Source organism: Neofelis nebulosa, chromosome 3, assembly GCF_028018385.1.
Source record: "Neofelis nebulosa isolate mNeoNeb1 chromosome 3, mNeoNeb1.pri, whole genome shotgun sequence".
In the NCBI taxonomy this organism is placed as follows: Eukaryota; Metazoa; Chordata; class Mammalia; order Carnivora; family Felidae; genus Neofelis; species Neofelis nebulosa.
The window spans coordinates 139,118,967-139,144,216 of NC_080784.1; the positions used below are offsets into that span (position 1 = coordinate 139,118,967).

The 25,250-nt window shown below is 38.2% G+C and overlaps 2 protein-coding genes across 3 annotated transcripts in view; one reads left to right on the forward strand and one right to left on the reverse strand.

Moving 5' to 3' along the window:
* The window catches only part of LOC131507383 (placenta-specific gene 8 protein), a 196,861-nt gene that overhangs the window by 158,413 nt on the left and 13,198 nt on the right, over positions 1–25,250 (forward strand). The gene's annotated exons all lie outside the window — the stretch shown is intronic.
* THAP9 (THAP domain containing 9) lies at positions 530–24,129 on the reverse strand. Of its 2 annotated transcripts, XM_058722077.1 has the most exons (5): positions 23,912–24,129; positions 18,318–18,513; positions 16,609–16,912; positions 15,033–15,183; positions 530–6,623 (listed from the first exon to the last, which is right to left on the reverse strand). In XM_058722077.1, exons 1-5 carry the CDS (start codon positions 23,989–23,991, stop codon positions 4,646–4,648), a joined length of 2,709 nt encoding a protein of 902 aa, XP_058578060.1. In that variant the 5' UTR covers positions 23,992–24,129; the 3' UTR covers positions 530–4,645. The 2 variants fall into 2 exon arrangements, with proteins under 2 accessions (XP_058578060.1, XP_058578061.1); XM_058722078.1 differs by lacking the exon at positions 18,318–18,513 and having other exon boundaries at positions 23,912–24,126.

Sequence of the window (25,250 nt, forward strand, 5' to 3'; positions counted from 1 at the left end):
TGGGACAGAGAGAGACAGAGCATGAACGGGGGAGGGGCAGAGAGAGAGGGAGACACAGAATCGGAAACAGGCTCCAGGCTCCGAGCCATCAGCCCAGAGCCTGACGCGGGGCTCGAACTCACGGACCGCGAGATCGTGACCTGGCTGAAGTCGGACGCTTAACCGACTACGCCACCCAGGCGCCCCTCAAGACCCACTTATGAGTGAAATGTGCGCGCGCACACACACACACACACACACACACACACACACACACACAAACTCTTCAGCACACCAGGAAGAGAAAGGATTCTCAACCTGAAAAGACCATTTACTAAAAAGCCTACAGCTAATATCAAATGAATGGTGAAGACTGAATGTTTCCCCTGCTAGACTAGGAACAAGGCACTCCTACAACATTGTATTGGAGGTCACTGTATAGTAAGCAGGGGAGCACAGATAGGAAATAAGACAGTATCTACTGGTCAATGTGACTGCCTATATACAAAAGTCAGTAATCTTTAAAGAAAAAAAAAAAAGCTAGAAAAAGTGAGTTTAAGCAAAGTCAATATGTAAAATTGTATTTTTACATAGTAGCAACGAACATTTAGAAACAAATTTTTACAATTAGCATAGCACCACAAAATGTGAAATGTAACAGATATATACAAGATCTGTAGGTGAAGTGTAGAAAACATTGATAAAATCAGAGAAGACCTTAAAAAAGGAGAGATCTACCATGTTTGTGAATTGGAACATTCGATACTATGAAGATATCACTTCTCTCCAAATTGATCTTTAGATTTGCCAAAGCTCCAGCCAAAATCCCAGCAGGAATCTTTGTAAAAAATCAACAAGCTGATTAAACAATATATAGAGAAAGGTACAATTAGAACAGCCAAACATTTCTGAATAACGAACAAAGGTGAAACTCCTACTTGACTTCAAGGCTCATATAAGGCTCATCAGGTCACTTGTGGTACTGGTGAAATGTTAGACCAATGGATCAATAGAACAGAACAGAGCCCAGAAGTAGACCCATATATATGTGGTCAATTTCTTACAAAGGCTCAAAGGTAATTCGGGGAACAATAATCTTTTTAACAAACACTGCTGGGATATCCATATATAAAATATGAATCTCAACTTCTACCAAAGACCAGAATGAACTGAAAATGGATCATAACCTAAAAATGAAAACCCTAAAGCGACCAAATACCTAGAAGATAACATGAGAAGAAAAATCTGTGGCTTTGGGTTAGGCAACGTTTTCTTAGATATGAAACTAAGAAGTATCCCTAGAAGATAAAAACTGATAAAATGCATTTTTCAAAATTAATGTCTGCTCTTCAAAACACAGTAAGAAAAGCCACAGACTGGCAGAAAATATTTGCAAAACACATTAGATAATGCACTTCTATCCAGAATATATAATTAACACTCAATAAAAAAAACCAACCTTCCAAAAGAGGGGCAAAAGACTTCAACAGACCTTTCACCTAAGATTATGTGGATGGCAAATAATCCTATGAAAAGATGCTCAGCATCATTAGCCATTAGGAAAATGGAAATGAAAGCCACAGTGAAATATTACTGCACACCTATTAGAATGGCTAATTCAAAACTAAACCCTGGCCATACCAAGTACTGGGAAGAAAGGAGAGGAACTGGAAGTTTCATACATTTCCTGATTGGAATGCAGAGTGGTGAAGTTATTTCACAAAAAGAGTTCTGGCAGTTTGTCATTAAGCATAATATATACTTACTATGTTACCCATTGGATGGATACAACATATTTTTATTTATCCATCAGTTGGACATTTAGGTTTTTTCACTTTGTAGCTATAATAATATGAAATTTGTGTACAAATTTTTACATGGACATGTTTTTACTTCTCTTGGGTATATTCTATATATGCCTGTCAGTAGAACTGCTAGGTGATATGGTAACTCTGTTCAACCTTTTGAAGAGCTGCCAAGCTGTTTTCCAAAGCATCTGCATTCCCACCAACAGTGTAAGAGGGTTTCAATTTCTCCACATTCTTGTCAACACTTGCTATTAACTTTCTTACTATAACCATCCTAGTGGGTGTAAAGTGATACCTCAGTGTGGTTTTGATTTGCATTTCCCAGATGGTTTATGATGTTGGGCACATATTCATGTTTTTATAGGCCATTTGTATTATCTCCTCTGAAGAGTGTCTATTTACATTCTTTACCCATTTTTCAAACTGGGTTATTTGTCCTTCATTATTGAGTTATAGGAGTTCTTTGTATATCCTAGATACAAGTCCTTTATCAGATGTGTGAGTAGTAAAAATTTTCTCCCATTCTGTGGGTTGTCTCTTGACAGTGTCCTCCGAAGTAAAAGTTTTTTTGTAGTTTTTTTGGTGAAGTCCAATTTATATTTTGTTGTTGTTTTTGGTGTGATATTTAAGAAACTATTGCCTGATCTAAGTCTCAAAGATTTGCTCTCTTCTAAGAGTTTTATATTTTTACCTATTACATTTAGGTCTTTGACCCATTTAGAGTTAATACTTTTGCATGTGGATATCCAGTTGTTCCTGCTCTATGTGTTGAAATGTAGGAAGGATAAATTTCTAAAGAGAATGTTTTTCTCTGACGAAAAAAGGACAAAGGTGCTAAGTGGAAATTATAAAGTAAATTACCCTCATCAAATATGAATAATTTATTTTAAAAATTTGCCATAAAGCATATCATGTTAAGTAAACTTGGTATCAGACTTGAAATACTTTCACTAAGGCAAGAGCAATTAACTGTTAAAGGCAGTGAAGGAGAGGTGCCTGGGTGGTTCAGTCAGTTAAGGGTCGGACTTCAGCTCAGGTCACGATCTTACAGTTCATGGGTTCAGGCCCTGCGTCGGGCTCTGTGCTGACAGCTCAGAGCCTGGAGCCTACTTTGGATTCTGTGTCTCCCTCCCTCCCTCTGCCCCTCCCTGCTCACACTCTGTCTCTCAAAAATGAATAAAAACGTTAAAAAAATTTTAAAAAGGCAGTAAAGGAAATATTCCTGTTGTGAATATTTGTCCAATTTATCCAGCACTCAAAGAAATAGTGCAAAACACTAAACTACAGAATATACTAGTACATTAGTAAAATGCAACAGCAAAGAACATGAGACACCTACAGACATAAACCTAGTTTTAAGTAAAGATCTGGACAAAACTTGGATTTATATAAGCAATAAGTTAAAGGTGGTGATTTGCAAGTAGGATTCTTTTAAATAAGATTCATCCTGGTGTATCTAAAATTCTATTGCAAATACAACCCACACTATTGAGACTTCTCAGCGATAGCTCTTACATAAAATTTAGTACAACTCTGGTTACATCTCCAAACTTAAACCTTTGTTTGAGGTAGAACAAAACAAATATATCAAAATATATAATTTAAGGAGAATTTCAGTTAATAAAACTCAAGTTTTGCCTAGTCATTAATCTTTTGCAATTTTAAGTTTTCATATTAATTATACTTCATGACTATTCACATACAAAGAGTAGATGTTTTACACACATAGGGGAATCATGCGCTTGTTTCTTCTTTTATCCATTTAAAACACTCCTCATATGTGAAAGTACAACATATACCTACATTTTTCTACTCATCTTTTCAAGTCTGGGTGTGACAGAATAGAGAAAATTGTCCTTAGGTATGTTTCCATCTTCAGATCATTTAAGCTTCTCCTAAATTTCTGAAAAAACTAATCATATAATTAAGACAAATATTTTCATAACCACTGTCTCAACTGCCCATCTTTTTCTAATTTATTAATTGGATGGTGTGAAGTCCCTTTATTCATTCAACACTGAAAATATATTTCAGCCTCCCTGCAAAACACGACACTTCAGAAGAGCTTGAAATAAGGCTTCTCCTCATTCTCTGATGAGCATCGGGCTCTTCCAGTGGAGTCAAGTAAGTATCCACTCTATTATTCAAAAGTAGTATTTTGAAGTCCAAGGACAATGGATTGTGAAAATGACATCTCCTATTTACTTCTCAGACTACATTCCCCAACTTCGTTGCAGCACACGGAACCATCTCATGGCTCATGTGCTTACCTTCTGCCCGATAAAGCCTAAGTATTTCCATTTTAGGGTACCCTGGCAAAGGGATTTTGTGGTATTTGATATTTTAACTCAGCCTAATTTTCAAACCACATCTAGATTTTCACATGTAAGTAAAAATTACATCCAAGGTTTTATATTCCTTTTTCTTTTTTTTTTTTTTTTCCTGTCAACATTCTTAAGAGCTGTAAACCAAAGCTCTTTTAGGGAATGTAGTCTATTTATAAAAGAAGTCAATGTTTTAATGACTCTTAGTTGTTGTTATTCTCTCTTGTTTTAAAGTAGACTGAACAAGTTAAAAAGTATGTCCAGTCATACTACTCAGTCTTATAGTAGTATATTCAAAGGCAGCATCTGTTGGCTGGTCTGTTCCTACTGACTTAACTGCGTTCTACATTCCGAGTAACTGAAATGTTGCAAACCATACCAAGTACAAGCAGATTTTATAATACGCATAATTAGAAATCCTAGTATTACAAACTTGTCAACTGTGCAGAATGGTCAATTTATAAAATATGGTAGGTTGAACTTTAAATGTTGACCAATAATTTTTCATGAAAATTTTAATATATTTTAGGTCCCTCATTTGAATGGATATCCATCATTACTTAACAAATGACTGCATTTATTGGTATTAGCAAAACTTGAACATCTGTAATCCTGTAATGATGACCAGTGTATTCTTGGCAAAGTTTTCATTTCAATTCTTTCTGAATGGTGTTTTAAAGGGTACTGAGCTGCATCTTTACCTCTGATCTTTAAGAAACAGATTATTATATCCTTTAGTAACTTTACAAAGTGATTGATGGCACACACTTCTCCGTCAAAGAGATGCTCATCTAAATCTACAAAAAGATAAATATGCCCAGAAAGCTCACATAATATTTTCTGCTGAAGATACAATTCTCTCTGTTTAGGAAGTAGTTCATAGACTGTCATTCTTGAATGGGTTCTTACAACTCGCTCACAAATATTTATGACTTGACAAAGACTTTGTGAAGGGAAATGTAAACCATTCTTCTTTTTAACACACAACAGTGACCCAATTTTAGCAACCTTGAGATCTGATGCATACAGTGCACTGATGCACTCCTCACAAGTTAAAAGAGCTGATAACTTATTTGCAACATAACTGGCACAACAGATGAGTTTTTGCCTGTGATCTGACAGATCTAGTAACGCCTCACTTAGCGAACAATTAGACCAGTCTCGGCAAATATCCTCTTTGTGAAAAAGAGTCTTTATGACGCTGACGCCATACTGACGCTGAACGGTCCAAAGGGCCAAGTCTGTCCTTCGAGCAACTGAAATGTCAAGGATGCTTACTTCACTTAGAAAGGCTTCGTCTTGTGATCTGTATCTGGTCTCCAACTTATGGTAAGCTTTCTGGAATGCCATACAGGTAGGGTTAGAACCGGTTACTAATACCTGTCTAAGCGTCTTGAGAAATAATTCCAGATGATCTTGACTGAATTTATAAGTCAGAAGGTACGGAAAAGGCATGACCTTTGGGAAAACGTAATTCTGATAGAGCCATTTTAGGCTCTCAGCATTAAGCAAAAATCCCAGGAATCCTAGTTTTCGCTTACCTTTAATTATTTGATTATTGCTAGCGTCAGATAATGTAACAAAGATTGTCTTGGCTTCAATTAACACGCGATTAATTTTACTATAAGTTTCAGGCAGTAGAGGTCCTTTAAGTCCCTTTCCATAACAGTTCCTACTATTAAAAATGTCAAACAGGTTGTTAATTAAGCGTAAAAAATGGACGGTACCAATACAGTTTTGAAAAGGAGGCAGGCCTAACGATAGCAAGCACTCCAACGCGCTGGCCACACTCTCACTGAACAGTTGGGCAGCACAGTTCGTCTTCAGCACGTGGTTTTTCAAATTTGCAAGTTTTCTTGGGAGTCTTTCTATGTTTGCTAATTCCTGGTCCCCCAGGGCTACTAAGTCCACAAGGTGCTGCCAATGTGCTGTGCCATTAATAAACTGAATGCTTTGAAAATTCTGAAATGCATTTCTTATTAATCTGAGCAAGTGGCAAGAATCAAAGAAGTATGCAATCTGTTGACTAGAAGATGAGGGATGCTGAAATGTACACTTCATGTTGTCTCCGTCAATATGTATTCCCAACGCTTTTGCCATCTGAACGCTGTGAGCTGTAGCATCAGAGGTGACGGCCAAAACCGTGATCCCTATGTCACTTAGTTTGCCAATGGTAAGACGAAGCAGCTGAGCCTGCAAATATCCAGATGCCCTGTTAACAAAAAAATAACCAAGAGGTGTTCTCCAGTGACCAGAAATACCCACGGCCATTAACAAAATAGTTTCGGACGCAAGAGGCGTTTCATCAGCATCAAGTATGCCGAGGCCAAAGTCCATAAACCCTTGCAAATGGTGACTGCTGGGGTCCCACTGAAGTTGTTGCTTGAGAGATACGCCTTTTATTATCAGTGAACAATACTGGTAGAGCTGGTCTCCGTTCTCTACTCTTCGCTGAAGAAAAGAAAAAATGTTGCTGTTGAAGCCTGGACTGGGTTTGCATTTGGATAACCATCTGGGAAATATAAAAAAAAAAAAAAAAAAAAAAAAATATATATATATATATATATATATATATATATATATATATATATAAAAACTCAAATGAAGAAATTAAAAAAAAAAAAGGAAAAAATACCTTAACTGCTGCTAAGTTGCTTCAGATCCCTATAGAAACACAGCCAAATATAAGTAGCCAAATTCTATGGACATTTTCAAGCATCTATTCAAATAGTTACCATAAAATACTAAGATAACAGAGAAGCTTAGACACAGAGTAAGTATTTCAATACACCATTGCTCATCTACTTAAGATATATACAAAACAATTACCCGGTTTGTTGTAACTGTCGTGTTTAGATCATAAACCAGTCTTACCTGTAAATTCAATGAAATGAGAAAACGGTTGAAGGGGAAGGAAACTTTGAGAACATCTAGCACATCTACCTCATTTTAGAGATTGGGAAACGGGGACAGAGGCAGAACTGAAGCCACACAGTCCTTGCTGTGCTGCTAGCTGCATACAAGTGTGAAGCCCAGCTTTCCCGGTGTCCTGACAGTGCTTTTCTCACTGCTCCTTGCGACCTCAAATTGTGCCCTCAAGGAACAATGAAGGCATCTGCATCTGTCTGCCCTGCACAAAGTACCTACACTACTACCTTAGGAGTTCTTTTGCAGTGTCTCTGACCTTTCCATACTGGTTATGCTTTCCAATTACTGTTAGTGGCTGTCTTCAGAATCCTTTTCACTCAGTTCTAATTTACCTCTAATTTGCTGTAGGGTCAGGAGAGACAATAGCCAAGTTTAAGAACTATCTAAAATAAGACAAATTGGATTCTCTAGTAGAGACTGACGTGTTCATCTTAGCTAAAGTTTACTTCTGTAACTCAAATGACTTTTTGGAATGTCATATTTCTGACTTGGGGGCTATATTCCAGACTGCCAAGGTTTCTTCCTGGACAGCAGGCCTCTAATTGAGATTTTAATGTACCTCGCCCTAAGTATTTCAGGACAGGGCTTTCCACATACTTTGCCGCAAACTAAAAGTTCCATAAATGAAATTTACCCTCATTACGTGCCATGCACACATATATGTAACATATGTGTGTGTATAATGCCAATTATGACCCACTGAATTGATTTCAAGATGCACTAATGGGTTTGAAAAACACACTTACAGGATGCAAAAGACATCAATTTTAAGCTGCTTATAACCTATTTAAGAGACAAATGTATTAATCAGTTGCTTATATTTTAAAATAGGATGAAACAGTAAGATAATGAGAAAACAGGACAGTGGTTACCCACCAGGGTGCTACAGCCCAGTAGTATATTGAATGTCCTTTGCAAATGGGTCTCCAAATTTTAATTGTTTAAATTTTTTTCTTGCATTAGGATTGACTCTCAAATGAACACCAAAGATGCTGTGCTGCACATGGAGTCAGTATATTATGAAACTACTTAATGCCTCTATGTAAAAGTTTTTATTTAAAAAAAAAAAAGTTTTTTAATGTTTTTATTTATTTTTGAGACAGAGAGAGAGAGCATGAGCGGGGAAGGGGCAGAGAGAGAGGGAGACACAGAATCTGTAGCAGGCTCCAGGCTCCGAGCTGTCAGCACAGAGCCTGACGTGGGGCTCGAACCCACAGACTGTGAGATCGTGACCTGAGCTGAAGTCGGACGCTTAACCAACTTAGCCACCCAGGCACCCTGTAAAAGTTTTTATTTTAAATAGGCTTTTTAAAAAAGCTTGTTCTGGGGGCGCCTGGGTGGCGCAGTCGGTTAAGCGTCCGACTTCAGCCAGGTCACGATCTCGCGGTCCGTGAGTTCGAGCCCCGCGTCAGGCTCTGGGCTGATGGCTCGGAGCCTGGAGCCTGTTTCTGATTCTGTGTCTCCCTCTCTCTCTGCCCCTCCCCCGTTCATGCTCTGTCTCTCTCTGTCCCAAAAATAAAAAAAAATAAAAAAAAAAAAACGTTGAAATAAAAAAGCTTGTTCTGGGGCGCCTGGGTGGCTCAGTCGGTTAAGCGGCCGACTTCGGCTCAGGTCACGATCTCGCGGTCCGTGAGTTTGAGCCCCGCGTCGGGCTCTGGGCTGATGGCTCAGAGCCTGGAGCCTGCTTCCGATTCTGTGTCTCCCTCTCTCTCTGCCCCTCCCCTGCTCATGCTGTGTCTCTTTCTGTCTCAAAAATAAATAAACGTTTAAAAATAAATAAATAAAATAAAAATAAAAAAGCTTGTTCTTTGAGCTTGATTTTTAAATAGATATCTAAATGGTATTTTTTTAATGTCTTGTTTATTTATTTTGAGAGAGAGAGGGAAAGAGGGAGGGAGGGAGAGAATCCCAAGCAGCCTCTGCACCAGCAGCACGGAGCCGAAAGTGGGACTCAAACTCACAACTGTGAGATCATGACCTGAATCAAAATCAATAGTTGATGTTTAACCAACTGAGCCAACCAGGCGCCCCAAGAGGATATTTTAAATTGAACAATAGCTTAGTTATAGAGTGATTATAAGGAGTCAGTTGGGTGGCTTAAAACTCTGCCTGAAAAAATACAAGGCTGAAGAGCCATCGTGCCAAGGGGTGTTTTTCTTTAAGACTATTAGCTCCACTGGCACTCTTTTTTCTTTTTCAAAATAAATAACATTAAAAAACAACAATAAAAAAAGACTCTTAGCTCCTCCCATGGTCTTGTTTACCTTTGAATCTCTCACATCATCTTACCTATAGAGGGAGCTAATTTATTAATTGGAATGAAAACCTAAATAGAAAATTAGAGACAGAGAAATTCTACTAAGATCATACCATATATATCACTGTTATGATAAGGAAGGCTGAGGATGTTATGACATTCTTACAAAAGATATGTAAACACAAACTACCTTAAAGACCCAAAGAACTGGAATTATAAGAAGCACAGCTCTGGGAAGGTTCTAGACATAGAGAATTCAAGAGAGAACTGATAAAGATCCAACATCAACACAAAGAAAATTACAGAGGTGACTGATAGTGGCTAATAATTAGAAAAAGATATGACAAGTTGAAATTAGTGAAGCAGGTACCTGTCTCACTGAACAAGGGTTTTCAAAAATATGAGTCTAGCTTGGTCTGTCATCATCTAATTTTTTACCGTATAACTGTTTCTCCATCATCACAGGAGGAAAAACAACTATTCAAATTGTCTCTTTTCTCCTCAAAGTTTTTTTAAAGTTTTAAAATTTATTTTTTGAGAGAGACAGCGTGAGCAGGAGAGGGACAGAGAGAGGGAGGGAGGTAGAATCTAGCACAGAGCCTGATGGCAGGGCTTGAACTCATGAAACCATGAGATCATGATCTGAGCTGAAACCAAGAGTCGGATGCTTAACCGACTGAGCCACCCAGGCACCCCTCTCCTCAAACTTCTTATCTCTGCTTCCCCAATTCTCTGCTATTATCTTTATGTCACTGAGAAAAACAGAAGCAATCCAATAAAAACTCATTTTCCTACCACTAAATCTGCTAACCTATTGAATCTGTGTCTCTGCCTCTTCCTGTTTAAATGAATGAATTGTCCCTACTCCTAATTAAGGCTAAACCTCTCTCCACAATGGTGTTAGATATTATCCCCCACAGTTATCCCTTTTCTTATGCATCACCAGTTCTCCTCTCTACCAGACCATTCCCTTAAGCATGCAAACATGCTGGAACAAGCGCCCTCTCAACAGGTGCCCTCCCTTTCATCTATGCTCCTTTCTACCCACAGACCCATTTCTCTGCTCCCTTCGTAGCAAAACTCCTTGAAGGAGTGCTTAATCATTGTTTCTGCTTCTTAGGCTTCCAGTCTCTCCCTTGATCCCACTTCAGCCAGGCCTACCTCTCTACCACTCCACTGCAACTGCTTTTGTCAATGTCATCAATGACCTCCATCTTGCAAAATCCAATGGTCAATTTTGTCCTCCTCTTACTTGATCTCCCAGCAGCAGGGACAGAGTGGACTATCTCCTTGAGATACTTTCTACACTTGGCTTCCAGGCCATCACATCTCCTCGTTTTCCTCCTGCCTCACTGGCCACTCCTGACCAAGAAATAAATTTACCAAATAAATATTAACTATAATGATTATAGATGTAATACATAAGCAGAGGTGTGTTAAAAAGATATATCTTTTTCAATAAAAAAATAAATAGAAATGTAATCAAATGTGAATATGTTTGACTATTCAGAACTGTCAAGATAAAATCTAGATACTTCTAATATATGAGAGTAATAGATAGACATTAACACAAAATTTTGTGGATATATATTTTTTTAATGTCTGAGAGAATATATACCAAACTACTAATAGCAGTTATCTTGGGAATTAGGGGAATGGTCTGGAAAAGGTCTATAAACCTTTTTCATTTTCCAGTATTTACATACTTACGTATTGTCTGAATGTTTTATAACAAGCATGTATTACTATCATATTAAACAAGGTATTTTAGTTTCAGACAAAGTACCCAAAGAAATAAACAATTTTTTGAGTACTAAAATTATACTAAATAGATAGCGTCATAGCAAAAATACAAAATGGACATAAAGAGAGAAAAGATCAGTGTGAGCTGGAATTGCCAGAGACTATTTAATCCAGAAGTTAATGGAGAACTACAGGAAATGAAGAAATGTCTCACACAAACCACAGGGCAAAATCCATAAGCAGTGCTTTAAAACCAGTAAAGAGAAAATTTGAGTAGAGAAGGGGATATATCAACACAGTATCTATAAAAACATCTCCTGCCTAGCAAAAAGTAGACATTTATAAATAAGAATAATATCTGGCCTAAATAGTAAAATCAGATGATAGAAGAGAGTGAATAAGCCTATACACAACTATCCAAATATTTCTGGTCACTACAATCAAAAACGGAAACAATATAAATGTCCAATAGTTGGAGAATGCCCCGGATAAATGGGGTACAACTACCTGATACTATGCAGCTATTAAAGATCATTAACTATGTAAAAGGAAAAAAAAAAAAAAAAAAAAGCTAGCAAATCTAAGCACAGAAACAAGACTGGAAGCAAATTCCCTAAATGTTAATAATTGTTGACATATAATGTAGATAAACAATTAATGAATTTTCCATTCTTTTCTCTCACTTCCAAATTTTTTATTAGTATTACTTTAATAGTATGTGGAGGAAAGTTAATCATTTTTAAAAAGAAGATGTAATATACAGCATTGTAACTATGGTTAATAATACTGTATCATGCATTTTAAAGTTGCTAAGAGGGGGACCTGGGTGGCTCAGTCGGTTAAGCGTCTGACTTCTGCTCAAGTCATGATTTTGCCATTCCCAGAGATCAAGCCCCACATCAGGCTCTGTGCTGACAGCTCAGAGCCTGGAGCCTATTTCAGATTCTGTGTCTCCCTCTCTCTCTCTCTCTCTGTCCCTCCCCTGCTTGTGGTCTCTCTCTCTCTCTCTCTCTCTCTCAAAAATAAATAAACATTAAAAAAAATTTTTTAAATAAAAAAAGAAAGTTGCTAAGAGAGTAGATCTTCAAAGTTCTCATTGTAAGAAAAAAGTAATTTTAACCGTGGAATGGATATTAACTAGACAGTGTGGTGATCTTTTTGTAATATATACAAATACTGGATACCTGTTATACACCCAAAACAAATAAAGTGTTATACATTAATTATATCTCCATTAGAAAATAAAACAGATGTTTTCCCCAAAATGGAAAACAACAATATCATAATTGAAGGGGTTCAGGACAGGATCCCCAGAATGTGCTGCTCTGGCATGTGGATTATTTGTTATTTGAGAGAGGGAGCCCACGAGCAGGGGGGCAGAGAGAGGGAGGGAGAGAATCCCAAGCAGGCTCTGTGTTGTCAGCATGGAGCCTAAGCCAAAGTGGGGCTTGATCCCACAAAGTGAACCCTGAGATCATGACCAGAGCTGAAATCAAGAGTCAGATGTTTAACTGACTGAGCCTCCCAGATACCCTGGCATGTGGATTATTTTGAGTTGAAGGCATTTGAGACCCTGCAGGCTCAAGAGAAACTTTTATCCCTTCCTAACCACACAGAATAATCTAAACTGGGGAGGTTTCCCAGAATAAGAGTTATTAACAGAGATAGATTTTATCTAAGTGAACAAAATGTATGGTAGGGCAAACATCTAATTACCAAACATCTGCTTCACTTATTGCCCTGTGAAGTGCATGCCTTTCCTCTGAAATCCCAGACCCCTATCCCCATATCTCCTTAGTTCAGAATGACATATATACTTCTTTTGTCTGTCTTTGGAATTTCCATGTCTATGTGGATTCCCTGTATGTACAGCTATGAAATTTAATTTTCTCCTGTTAATCAGTTTCATGTCAGTTTGATTTAGTCCAGCCAGAAGGACCTTTGGGGGGGCCAGGAATTCTTGTTCCCTTATATAATTAAGGTACTACTGCCTACCAGCCCTCAATTTCCCCCTTCTTTAAAATGGGTGGGGTCAGCGGATGGTGGACTATGTGCTCTCTTAGAGTTTCTCCAGTTCAGAGCCCCTGAATCTGTTTTAAAGTTGAAGTAATAAGAAACCAAGAGGTACCTTCCAGGAGAGAGAGATGATGCTACTCCTGGCTGGCCTCTGTCCCACCTGCACTGAATTAAATGGAGTACTGCTCTTTAGAAAGCGACTTAAGGTCCACTGCATTTCCTCCTTCCATCTACTCAAAATGCTAAATGACCATTCAGGCATTCTTTCTTTCTACAAATATTTATCAAGGGACCATTTAATGCTTCAGGTACAATGCAGAGTTGGGGGTTCGATGGTAGTGTAACAAAAAACCAGATGCACCTCATACTTGGGCAGCTCATGGTCCAGTGGGGAAGACAGTGTTTTAAGAACTATGATTCAGGTCTGGGGTGCCTGGGTGGTTCAGTTGGTTAAGCATCCGACTTCAGCTCACATCATTATCTAATGGTTCGTGGGTTTGAGCCTTGCATCAGATTCTCTGCAGTTAGCACAGAGCCCACTTCAGATCCTCTGTACCTCTCATGGCTTCTCAGCCTTTTGGCTAAGATCAAGTGCAGGTCTTCTGTATCCCTCTCTCCCCCCCCCCCCCCAAAAAAATAAACAAACATTAAAATAAAAAAAGAACTATGATTCAGTTCTTATGTGTGTGAGAGGAGCACTTACAGCAACCCAGGCTTCTGAAAGGAGGTCTAATTTGAGCCTGAAGACTGAGGAGTAATCACTAGGACCAATAAAGAGAGAGAATGGGCATTTCAGGCACAGGGAATAGTAAGTCCTGGTGGCAAAAAGAGGCCATTAAGGAGTGCCTTACAATTGGAGCATGGAATGCTAAAGGGCAGGGAGGGAGGCCAGAGATGAGCCTCAGAGCTTAGCAGGGGCCGAACCACGGGAAGCTCAATAAACCACAGGAAGGAGTCAAGCCTCTGGTCAGTCTGTAGGTAATGGGGAGGCTTATGCATCAGGAAAGTGACTGTTATGGGCTGAATTGTGTCCCTCAAAAAAGATATATTGGAATCCTAATTCGCAGTACCTCAGAGTGTCCTTATTTGGAGATACAGTCTTTACAGAGGTAATCAAATTAAAACGAGGTCATTAGGGTGAATCCCAATCCTAAGACTGGTCCTCATAAAAAGAGGAAATTTGGGCACAGAAGCACACATACATAAGGGAAGATGATGTAAGGATACACAAGGAGAAATACCACCAAGTACAAGTTAAGGAGAAAGGCCTGGAACAGACCCCTCGCTCACAGCCCTCCAAAGGAACTAAACCTGCTAATACCTTGATTTTGGACTTCTAGCTTCCAGAAGTGTGAGACAATATATTTCTGTCATTTTTAAGCTCAATAAATAAATAAATAAAAATAAAAAGGCATCTGTAAAACCAGTGATAAAAAACAGTAAATATTGAGCATTACTTTTATAAGACATTACTGTAAAGTCACTGAGTTATTTGCTTCATACTAAGTGAATTATAAATATACCCATGTATTTTGACCACAAATCCTACAAAATTATTTACCAAAATTTCCTCCCTGAACAACCCACACTGGGCATCAACTACAGTGCTAACAAAAATGCAGATTTTTATGCTTAGCCTCAAACCAATGGTGTCAATCTAGAACTATTGTAGATTTTTCTAGGATAGTCAGATATTAAAACTACTGAAGTATATTAGAAATCCCAATATTTTCAGATTCAAATTTTATCACCGAGAATATCTCTGTCTCGAAGATGCAAAAAATTTGTCAGATTATAGACCTTCATTTTGTTGGTGAAAATCTGCTGTTGTGATAATATGCAAATACCACTAGAAGTTTTTAAAAAGAGCAAATGGACTAATAAATGAGAGTCTGAATACAAATAGCTTCAACACATAAAATGCAATTAAATAATAAAATACTTGTTTATTTAACATCTAAAAAGTAATTCACTTACGTCCTGAGGATGGAAGAATGAGGCAGCTTGAGAATCTTTCTTACATAATCATAGACTTTGCTACTGCACAAGTAGAGTGTACATGCAAACTGTTTCATTTCTGTGGAGTACTCAGCTGTTTCTCTCCAGTTATACAATTCCCACTTAAAATCTGTTAAAATAAATTTATTTATTCTTTGTGATGAAAAAGGTGTACAGTAACATTCTAAGGTACAGATCATAGCATTTGGATATAAAAAGCAGTGGCCATCAAAATACAAATACAAATACCATCACAGTTTAACTGAGTTTGTTTCAAAGGCTAATATCCAATCTTAGGACCTCTTGACCAATTTATCCTGCTCATCCTGGATCGTTTCACTCAAAAGAGGGAAGAAGAAAGTTTCAACTTGAATCACTATGTTTTATTATTCACTGGCAGCCTAAGTGGAGAATTTTAGAGAAACAGGGAAGAAGATAAAATAACTGGATAAAATTAAGTCTCTGGATTATGAGCACATTTATTTATTTTGCTTCCTGGTTACTATTTATCTGAGGGTACAAATGAGACACAAGAAATAATTCCGGCAATAGGATGCTATTCAAATTGAACAGATGACCTTGCCTACTTTGAGGGGAAAAAAAATCCTCTGTTCCTGGTGGGGATCCCTGTTTATTACACCTCTGTCCCCCTCCTGGAAAAACACAAAATATTCTCCTCCTTTGGAGATACCTGCTCTTTTCTAGAAACAAGACATACTTATTTTTTACCAGGATGTAAATCCAAAATCTCTGCTGGCTTTCATCAAAGAGTAAGTTGGCTATACTTAAATTCTGTCCCTCTTCAAATATGTTGGTTCACAAAGAAAAGAGTAGGTAGTCTTTCCAATGGACATGTATATCTTCCATAGGATATTTTAGAAAATAATACATGGACACTCAAAGAATTTTCAAGCTCAAAGGGAACTGGAAAATTACCTGGTTCGACTCCACTGCAAAAACGCTTCGGTGATAAATTATGTAAGCACTTAAATTGTTTAAAAAGAATTTGCAGTAAAGCGAGTAAGTGCTTTATAAAAAATGAAAAGTACAGTATATGGTATAAGCCATATGATCTAACCTCTGGGTAGTTGGATTATGTGTTACTTTTATCATTATATATTTCTTTGCCTTTCCTATAATAAGTACATTACTTTTAAAACTGGAAATACATAAAAGGATTTTGGCAATTACTTTTCCTTCTTTTTGCTTACCCTGAGACTTCATGTCTCAGCTAAAAGCATGTTTTCATAGGCAACAGCAAAGTAAATACTTTAATGATATTTCAGGAAAAGGGAACATCACAGGGCAACAATGGGTGATTCAGTCAGTTAAGCATCTAACTCTAGGTGTCATGGTCTCATGGTTCATGAGCTCAAGCCCAGCACTGGGCTCTGTGCTGACAGCACAGCACAGAGCCTGCTTGGGATTCTGTGTCTCCTCTCTCTCTGCCTCTTCCCCACACACATGTGTATGTGCATGTGTGCGCTCTCTCTCTCAAAAGAAACTTTAAAAAAAAAGAAAGAAAGAAAGAAAAAAGAAAAGGGGAACATCATACCTGAAAACTGTGCTCGTAGCAGACACTCTGTTTCTTCAGAAAGTAGTTTCTCTTCGACAAGTGCATCAATTAGTCGTAAGCCCTTTCTCTTCTTGATCATCCTGTAGTTTTTCACAGAAACCAGTCTTCTTTTGGACACTTGTAGCATCTGTTGCACCTCAGCCAGTTTCTCTGCACCAATTGTCAGAGGTCTCTTTAAACTGTAGTTGTGGTCCTCAGTAGCAACCTCTTGAGAATTATCAGGAAGTGGCTGTTTTAGGATTTTCTGTTTTGCTTTACCTTTAAGGTGTACACCTTGAAGAACCTACAACAGAAATATAAAATTAAGGTTATTTTTGAAATGATCACACAGAAGGCGGTCTATAAAAATACCACTAAATCAAAGGACTCACCTTTAATGTGGAGAGTTGTTTTAAAAAAAGGTCATAATCTCTAATTTCTTGAAATGTATTTATAGGAAAATGTGAACAGGGTTTAAGGTTTTTTGGGGGTTTTTTTCATCCATATAGAAATAGTCACCTGATGTCGAAAGTTAACATGATGTTGAAAGTTTCTGAAATGGTTTAAGTAACAACAGAAAGGTGGTAATTTGGGAAGGCTTCGTGGAAATGAGTTTTGAGCAGTGTTTTAAGACAGCAATGACATGATTTAATGGAGGGGACAGGAAAATTATTTGTGCAAAAAGGAAGGCATAGTGGACAGAGCATGGGCTTTGGAATTGAGACTAATCTAGGTTTAATCATGGCTCCCTCATTTATTAGCTGTCACTAAACCCCTACAATCCCTCATCTCCTCATTTGTATAACTGTAATAATACAGAGTTGTTTTAAGGACACAATAGAATAATTTATGTAAATCTCCTAGCACAATGCCTAGACCACTGTAGGTCTTAATAAATAGTAACTATTATTCATTTTACAAAAGCATGAAAGTTAGTCAATTTATCACATATACAGAAGTTAGTACATGTGGTTTGAAAAGAGAATTTGGAGCAGTTAGAAATGCACAATTAAAAGGAAGCTCTTAGAGCTTAGGAGTTTGGATTTGACACCAATGACATTCTTCTAAATACAGGAATGAGAGAAAACAATATCGAAAGGAAATTCCAATGGATAAGAGGCAAGGATAGCGTCAGCAGAGAACAGCTAGAGGACTACTGCAGACTGTGCAGCGAGGAGTGCGTACAGCAATGTGGCCAAGGGGTAAAAGGATAACATAAAAAAAGAAACCTAAGAACGTAACACTAATCCTGGTGACTGATTCATAGAAAGCCCTCTATTTTCCATAGATACCTCTCTATATCAATGCTAACAATTAAGCATATTTTTGGTCAAGATCAACATTACTGGGAGGAGCCCGAAAAAGGCATAATTTCTAAGTATTATGGAAACTGTGTCAAACAAAAGCCTGAATTCTAAGGCATCTACTAGTTAATTTTTGTGATCAATTTAGTAATCTTTATGTGGGTCTAGAAAATGATTTGCATTTATATACCTTAAAAACTTCAAAGCAGAATTACTAATATTACATATAGATTAAAAACAAAAAACCAAAAACCTAGTTTTCTACACATTTAAAATCTATTAATGGATTTATTTTAAGATTTAGGATTTTTTTTTAATCTTTGTAAATTCTAGCTATAATGTGAGGTATCTTGGTTTTTAAAGGCTCTGTAGAATTTAGTTTTGTTTACACCTAGATTTAAGTACCTTGTATAGAGAAACAGAAGGCACAGCTCCTTTTTTCAGCTTTCTTCTTATGCCATATGACTCAAAGTCACTTTCTTGAAAATGTTTGGAACATAGTATAGCACCTGGTCCTGGGATCCAAATCTTTTTGCTTCTGGGGTCCACACGATTAACAGCCCTGATCCATTTTGAGCGCTGTATGGTATCAGTTGGAAATCTACAGCAATCATATTAAAGTTCCATTAACATGAAAATATTATGGTAATACTACAGTATTTATTACATAAACCCATTTATTATTTAACTGCTTCGTATAAACATCAAGTCCAGTTAAACTTACTTAATCTGATTTCAAAGTTCTTTGATTTTTTGAATCCAAGAGTTCAGTATCTAAGTGAGCTCATTTGCTTTAATTTCTGAGGGCAATTCTCATATTAAATATCCTACATTTTGTCTTCACTGACTACATTAACGGAATCTGCTCAAATTTAGTATGTGTGTTTTTAAACTATGTCCCCAAATTCTTTACTTCTATTCCTTTCAAGGGGTGGAGCCTAATTTCCTTCCCCTTGAGTGTGGGCTAGGGTTAGTGATTTGCTTCTAAGAAATACAAAAAAAAAAAAAAAAAAAAAAAAGGAGAAGAGACAACGGGCAATAAGACTAAGTAATAAAAGGTACTTGCTCCCTCTATTCAATGGTTTTTCTCTGGGAAAATTTCTCTGCCATGTGAGAAGCAGTCCTGCAGAAATATGTCCACTGGGCAAGAAACAGGCTTCCCCGCTAAAGGCCACATGAGTCTTTCTGAAACTGCACCCTTCAGCCTCATCAAGTGTTCAGAACATTCTAGTGTTGGCTAACATTTTACTACTACCTTATGAGACAGCCTGTAACACCCAGTTAATTCACTCCCGGATCCCTACCCTCAGAAATTTGTAAGATCATGTTTCTACTGCATTTTGAAGAAATTTGTTACTCAGCAGTAGAAAACAAGTAAGTACATTTCCCATACTCAATTTTCCTCTTTTGTTTTGAAAGGCACCACTTTTTCATAGCCTTGAATACAAAAATTACCTCGTGTTTCTCTCTTTTTAATTCTAGCGAAATTACTATGTTTAGAAATTTGTTGGGGGGGTGGATCACAAAACTACTCTTTCTGCACCCTCTCCCTTGATTTACCTTGGAGACAGATCTATAGGTAGCTGTGTGAATTTTGTATATCTTAACTTGGGTTTTAAAGCATATGGTTGTTAGGAATTGAAACTAGTGAAAATTTTAATGTCCTCAGCTCATTGTTGGGGAAATATAGCAGTATGGTAAAACATACTTCTGAGATATTCTCTCAATCACCTTGAGAAAGAATACTGAATTGGAAAATCTGTACTTAACCTTCAATTACCTTTAACAGACATGTCTCAATCTCTCAGCTGCCTCACAGGGTTGTAGTTAAGAGTGCACAAGGTGACAAATGCATTCAAAAGCACTTTGTATATGGTAAAGTGCTACCCAGAGTTTGTTCTTTCCTAGGAACAACAATCCACTTTCAAGACTTTCATTTTATTGTTCCAGGAAGATGATGCCACTTGATCAAGAGGAAATTGTTTTTCTAATAAAGGTGAGGCAAATCTATGTCTTTTTACTGAATTCTTTTCTTAACTAATGGCACATTTGTGAGGCAGCTTTTCCACAGATGGGGTGTAGTCTCTAACCATGCAAAGGAGAGTAAAAAGTTGGCTAGTCCACCAAGTTACATTACTAGCCTGATCCTCTGATGCGGTTTCCCAACTGGCATGCCTGCTCACTACAGTCATCAATCCCCTTATCTCATGGAATGGCCTGGGCCACTTGGAGCCCTTGAGGTAGGTATTACAGGCCAGTCCCAAACAGCTTTGTTGGTTTGCCCCAAAGTATTAAATATTTCCTATGCATAACACACCATGAAAGGCTTGAAAAATATTGTAGTCTAACAAGCATAACTAATTTGAATTCTGGACAAAATTAAATTGGTAATAATAATTGATACTACTTTTAAAGCATTTACCTTGTGCTATTTTTACGTGTGTGGGCGTGTATATGTTTTAAAGTTTATTTAAGTAATCTCTACATCCAACATGGGACTCAAACTCATGACTCTGAGATCAAGAGCCACATGCTTTTCCTACTGAGCCAGCCAGGCGCCCCAGTGCTTATGTGTGTTTTTAAAACTGTTTTAGTCTTTAAAAAATTCTGCACGAACAGGTTACCTTTTACTGAAGATGAAACCAAGACCAGAACTAAGTATAGCCACCAGTAAATAGTAGTTGAAATTGGAATTCATGTTCCCCTATTCTAAAATCACCTGTGGCAAAAGAAAAATCCCAAACCAATCATCATTTCATATACACAATAATGAATTGGTTTACACTAATGCAAAATCTGTTTTCTCTCCTGTTAACTATGCCTTTTTTACACTATTGGCAGAAATTACCTTGGGCTCTCTGCATATCATATTTTCTGAAAAAGTGGCTAGGAAAATCCTTTCTACAGTGGTCATCTCTGGGGAGAGAGAGAAAGGATTGAGGGGTAAAGCTTTATACCTGGTAACTTAATTCTCTTCTAACAGAAAAGAAAAAAAAAAATTGAAACAAGGCAAAATGTTAACATCTGCTTAATTCTAGTGATGGGTACATCAGTGTTTGTTATGTATTATTCTTTGCCTGCTAATGTGTTCGAAATGTTTCATAGCTAAAAGTATAAAAATAGAATTCATTATAATTCAGGCAAAAACTCTTCCAAGTTATCATACATATATTTCTTTGATTATGAAATAAGTTGTTTAATTTCTTTACACCAATAAAAGGAGAATGAATCAAACTGTCACTTCTTTAAACTTGCCAGTCCCATCTCATATTTATCCATTTATGTGTTTGACAAAGTATCAGTATTCTCATAACAACAGTTTCCACACCTTTAATCATTTTGATTCATGCTTTTCAGCCAAAGCCCCTCGCCTGTGTCCTTGCAACATCTTTCACAATTCTGGTAATGGTGGTGAGGATGTGGGGGAAGGCTTCAGAAGACAGAATGCTGGAGCTAGAGCTGATGTATCAACAGGAGTTTGCCATGCAGACAGTGGCCACTCCGAGCAAATGCATAAACACAGATATAAAATAACTACTAGGATCTTACTGGTTGATAAAGCATTGAAAAATAAGTTAATCTGTAGACTGGAGAGGGTTAAAGAAGAGTACAGAGGTAGCTTGAACTGGTTATGGATGGGCTGGAGGGGTGGCTAAAGGCCAGATCACAAAAGATCGTGTGTGCTAGGAAGTTTGGGATCCATCCTTTAGGTCAGTGGCTACCAGAGGAGTGTGCGCTCATCTACCGAGATTTGAAGAAAACATTAGAATTTGTTTTTATAATGTTTTGCCGCATCACTTAATTTTTGTGTTTCATAATACATATTAGTTCATCACTTCGTGTATGTAATTTATAAATCAGTACACATTTATCAGGGCATGTACTCAAATTTCTTTGTGGAGAGGGCTCCATGTTCAAGAAGTCTGAAGATGATGCCTTTGGGCGATGGCAAGTTGACAAATTCTCTCCAACCTATATTACCTTTTTGCTGAACCCTTACTTCTGATCAATATAACTTTGTTGCTACGATTAACACCATAGTATTCTAACTCCTTTTCCTGTCTCTACCTTCTTCTGCATTCCTTACAACTTCCTAGGCATAGGAAGACAAAGCTTATTCCCTCCCATTCATACATAAGGGCATGTGTTTAATTTAGCACACATAAAAAATAACAGAAATACAGAGGAAATTAAATTCAGGTTGGAAGACAGGTATTGGAGAAAAGTCTTCACAGAGGAGTTTGGACTCTGCCTTTAGGCATTTGAAAAGCCCCAGGATTAAAAACCTTTTTTAAGGGAACTAGTATAAAATTTGCATTTTTAGAAAAATAATTTCCAGAAATCAGGAAAATGGAATGAATGGGAAGAAATCAGCCTGGACGAATGATAGTATACTACTGTAATAACTGCATCACTTTCTCTTCTTAAAATTAAGTAGGTCTTACTTTGGTCCTCAATATATAAAACAAATAAAAGCAATAAATGAATTCTTCCTCGCTTAAAGAATCTTAAGAAGGCACAGGAAAAGCAGGGCAGCAAAAAATTAAAAAAAAAAATTAGAGGAAAAGGAGAGAACTCTGGACAGAGTGTGTCAATAAAGCCAATGAAGATGAGAGTTTCACAGAGCAGTCGATATAATTAAAAGTTAAAAAAAAAAAAAGAAGGTTAAGAGAAGGACTTAGAAGTTCTCACTTAGATTTGGCAACATTACTGTTGACCCTTTGTCAGTGCATTAGAGCAGTAGTGATCTGGCTACCATAGGTTGAAAAGTCAATAGGACTTAGGAAAATAGGTGTATGTTCCTGTTAGAGGAGCCTTGTTATAGAGGGAAAGCGTGATAGGGTAGTGCAGAGGTGCACATAGGCTCAAGAGTTTGTGTGCCTGTTTAAAAATGGAAGTAATGTGAGCATGTTCATCGACTTTAGGCAAGTAATCAGTAGAGGGAGCAATTTAAAATGAACAGGAACTAATTGATGGGGGAAAATCCCAGAGAAAAAAAGGAAGGTTACAAGATACAATTCTAACAGCTTAGGTGGAGGACCCAGCCCTATTTAAAAAACAACACAAAACAATGACTACAAAAGGCCTACCATACAGAGTTGAAACTCCTTAACCTGACATTTTTTTTTTAATGTCTTCAAGATACTTTTTCCACTCCTCTGATATCTGCACTCTCCACCCCTTTACATTTTTCCATGTTATTCGTATTTAAGCGCTATCTTCCTCCCACCCCCACTCAACAACCTAAGTTCAAGGTCCAACTCAAATCATCTGTCCGATAAAACTATTTTTCATTTTCTCATAAAAGTCCTTTGTCAGTGGTTTAACTCTCTACATCTATTACCTTAACAGACTACCTCTTTTTGAAGTACGTTTCTTTTTGTCTTTGAGGATCTTGCTTTACCCACTCTTCTACTTCGCATTGTGCCTTGAATGTCATGGATGGACTATAGACGTGGGTTCGAATTAGACTGGTCTGAAAATCCACCCCACTCTTGAGCCAATGTACCTTCCTTGCCATGACCAGATCCAGCCAGAATAGGACCGGCCTCGTGGAGCTCAGCCAATTCTACTAAATAACTTGTAGTAACAGGCAGTATTCGTGAAAATCCATCTGTACTCCTGTTCCTGGGTAAGCCACACAACTCTAATGGAATCGAACGCCTTCAACAGTTCTCCCAAACTGTCCACCCTTCCCATCTCCTCACGTCAAATAGCAAGACGACCGAAAAGCATGACTCCTTTCAAAAAACCCTTGCTAAACGCCATTAGGCAAGTGGTAGGCAACGAGAAAGAAACAGCAATTTGGAGGTACACGCTAACTCGGAAAGACAGGAAAAACACCAACTCTCAAAGGTCCCCCGTTCCTTTCCCTCACGCTACGCACGTCACGCCACGTCACGTCAACGGCGCAACTCAAGCCCGGCCCCGCCCCACCCTGGCCTACTGCCCGCCAGGCCGTGCTGGGAGTTAGACAGCCGGAGGCTGCTCTCACGCACTGGTGGAAGGAGAGGCCGCGCTCCCGGCTCAGCACGGTGTCCCGGGTGCTGCAGCCAACTGCCGAGCAACTTCGGGTCATCTTCTTGCTACGTGGGGCTCCACTTTGGGTGGTCCTACGACAGCATTAATCGTGATAAATTTAGCTCCGCCCGTGGATTCGGCGGCTACGACCTTTATTTGTCGGAAAAGGCGGGCTCTTAAGGTGCAAGACTCCTACTCTTCCTCTTCGTGGGCGCTGCGCTTGACGCCGTGACCAATCACAGGCCACGTCGCGTCGCCGCAGCCAATCGAAAGAGCCTGGAGCATTAAGACGAGCATTTGACGGCTCCTCCTCTCTGTTCCAGGGTGCTTAGTGTATTTAGTTGTTTATGGTCTAGTTTTGCTACTGTTTCAACACGCTCGGGTTACATCCGGTGCCATCGTGGTTCTTGTGAGGCAAGGCCTGAGAATGCGAAGCGGGGAGGTAGGAATAATATTGAGGTGAAACTAGGGGCATGCCGTTAGGTCTCCGGTACGAACTCTTAAAGGGACTGGATATGGGTGGAGGAAGAGATGGGAGGGAGAGCGATAAACGCGATACCCTAGAAATGTTAAAGACAAAATTGGGCCCCCAAATAAATTACCTACTGAGAGGCATATAATTTCCTTGCATTTTATTTGGTAGTTCCCTGATGTGGCGGCATTATAGGAGCTGTTGGGATGGTTGGCCTTAGATATGTGACCCCGGAGGAGCATGAATAAGAGTGTTAATACGGGGATACGTCGTTTTTTAATTCAACGAACCTTTTCTACAAGACCGTTTGTCACTGTGGGGCAATTAAGGAAACAAGGTAAGATCCTTGGGGCACCACATGTCTATGGGGAATCGTCAATATAATTAGTAAGAGGGTCAGGACAGAAAGCGCAATGAAATGATTTGGGTTGGGATGTGGCGCATTGTAGATAGTTTTCAAGAAGTGAGAAGGTCTTCAAAAGATGTCTTTGTTAAGCTCTATATGTTTACGGTATGAGATTTCAATTGTCATGGAAGAAACTAAATGGGGCCAAAATAGGGCATAATTTCTGTCTTTGGAGAGACACTTAGCATATTAAGTGGCTTCTTTCTCTCCTGCTTACTTTGGAGGCCCATTAAGGAAACCAGAAAAGTTTCTACTTTTCATTCAGTTTTTTCATTTCCTTTTCCTGTAGGCGAGGGTGATTCCAACGTTTCCAAGCCAGATTGCGTCTTTTTCCCCTTGTTGTTTTCTTGGTCCAGATTCCGACCAAAAGGTACTACTTATTGACATCTGCTTTCCATTATAATATGCTTGTATCTTGTTTGAACGAGATTAACAGAGC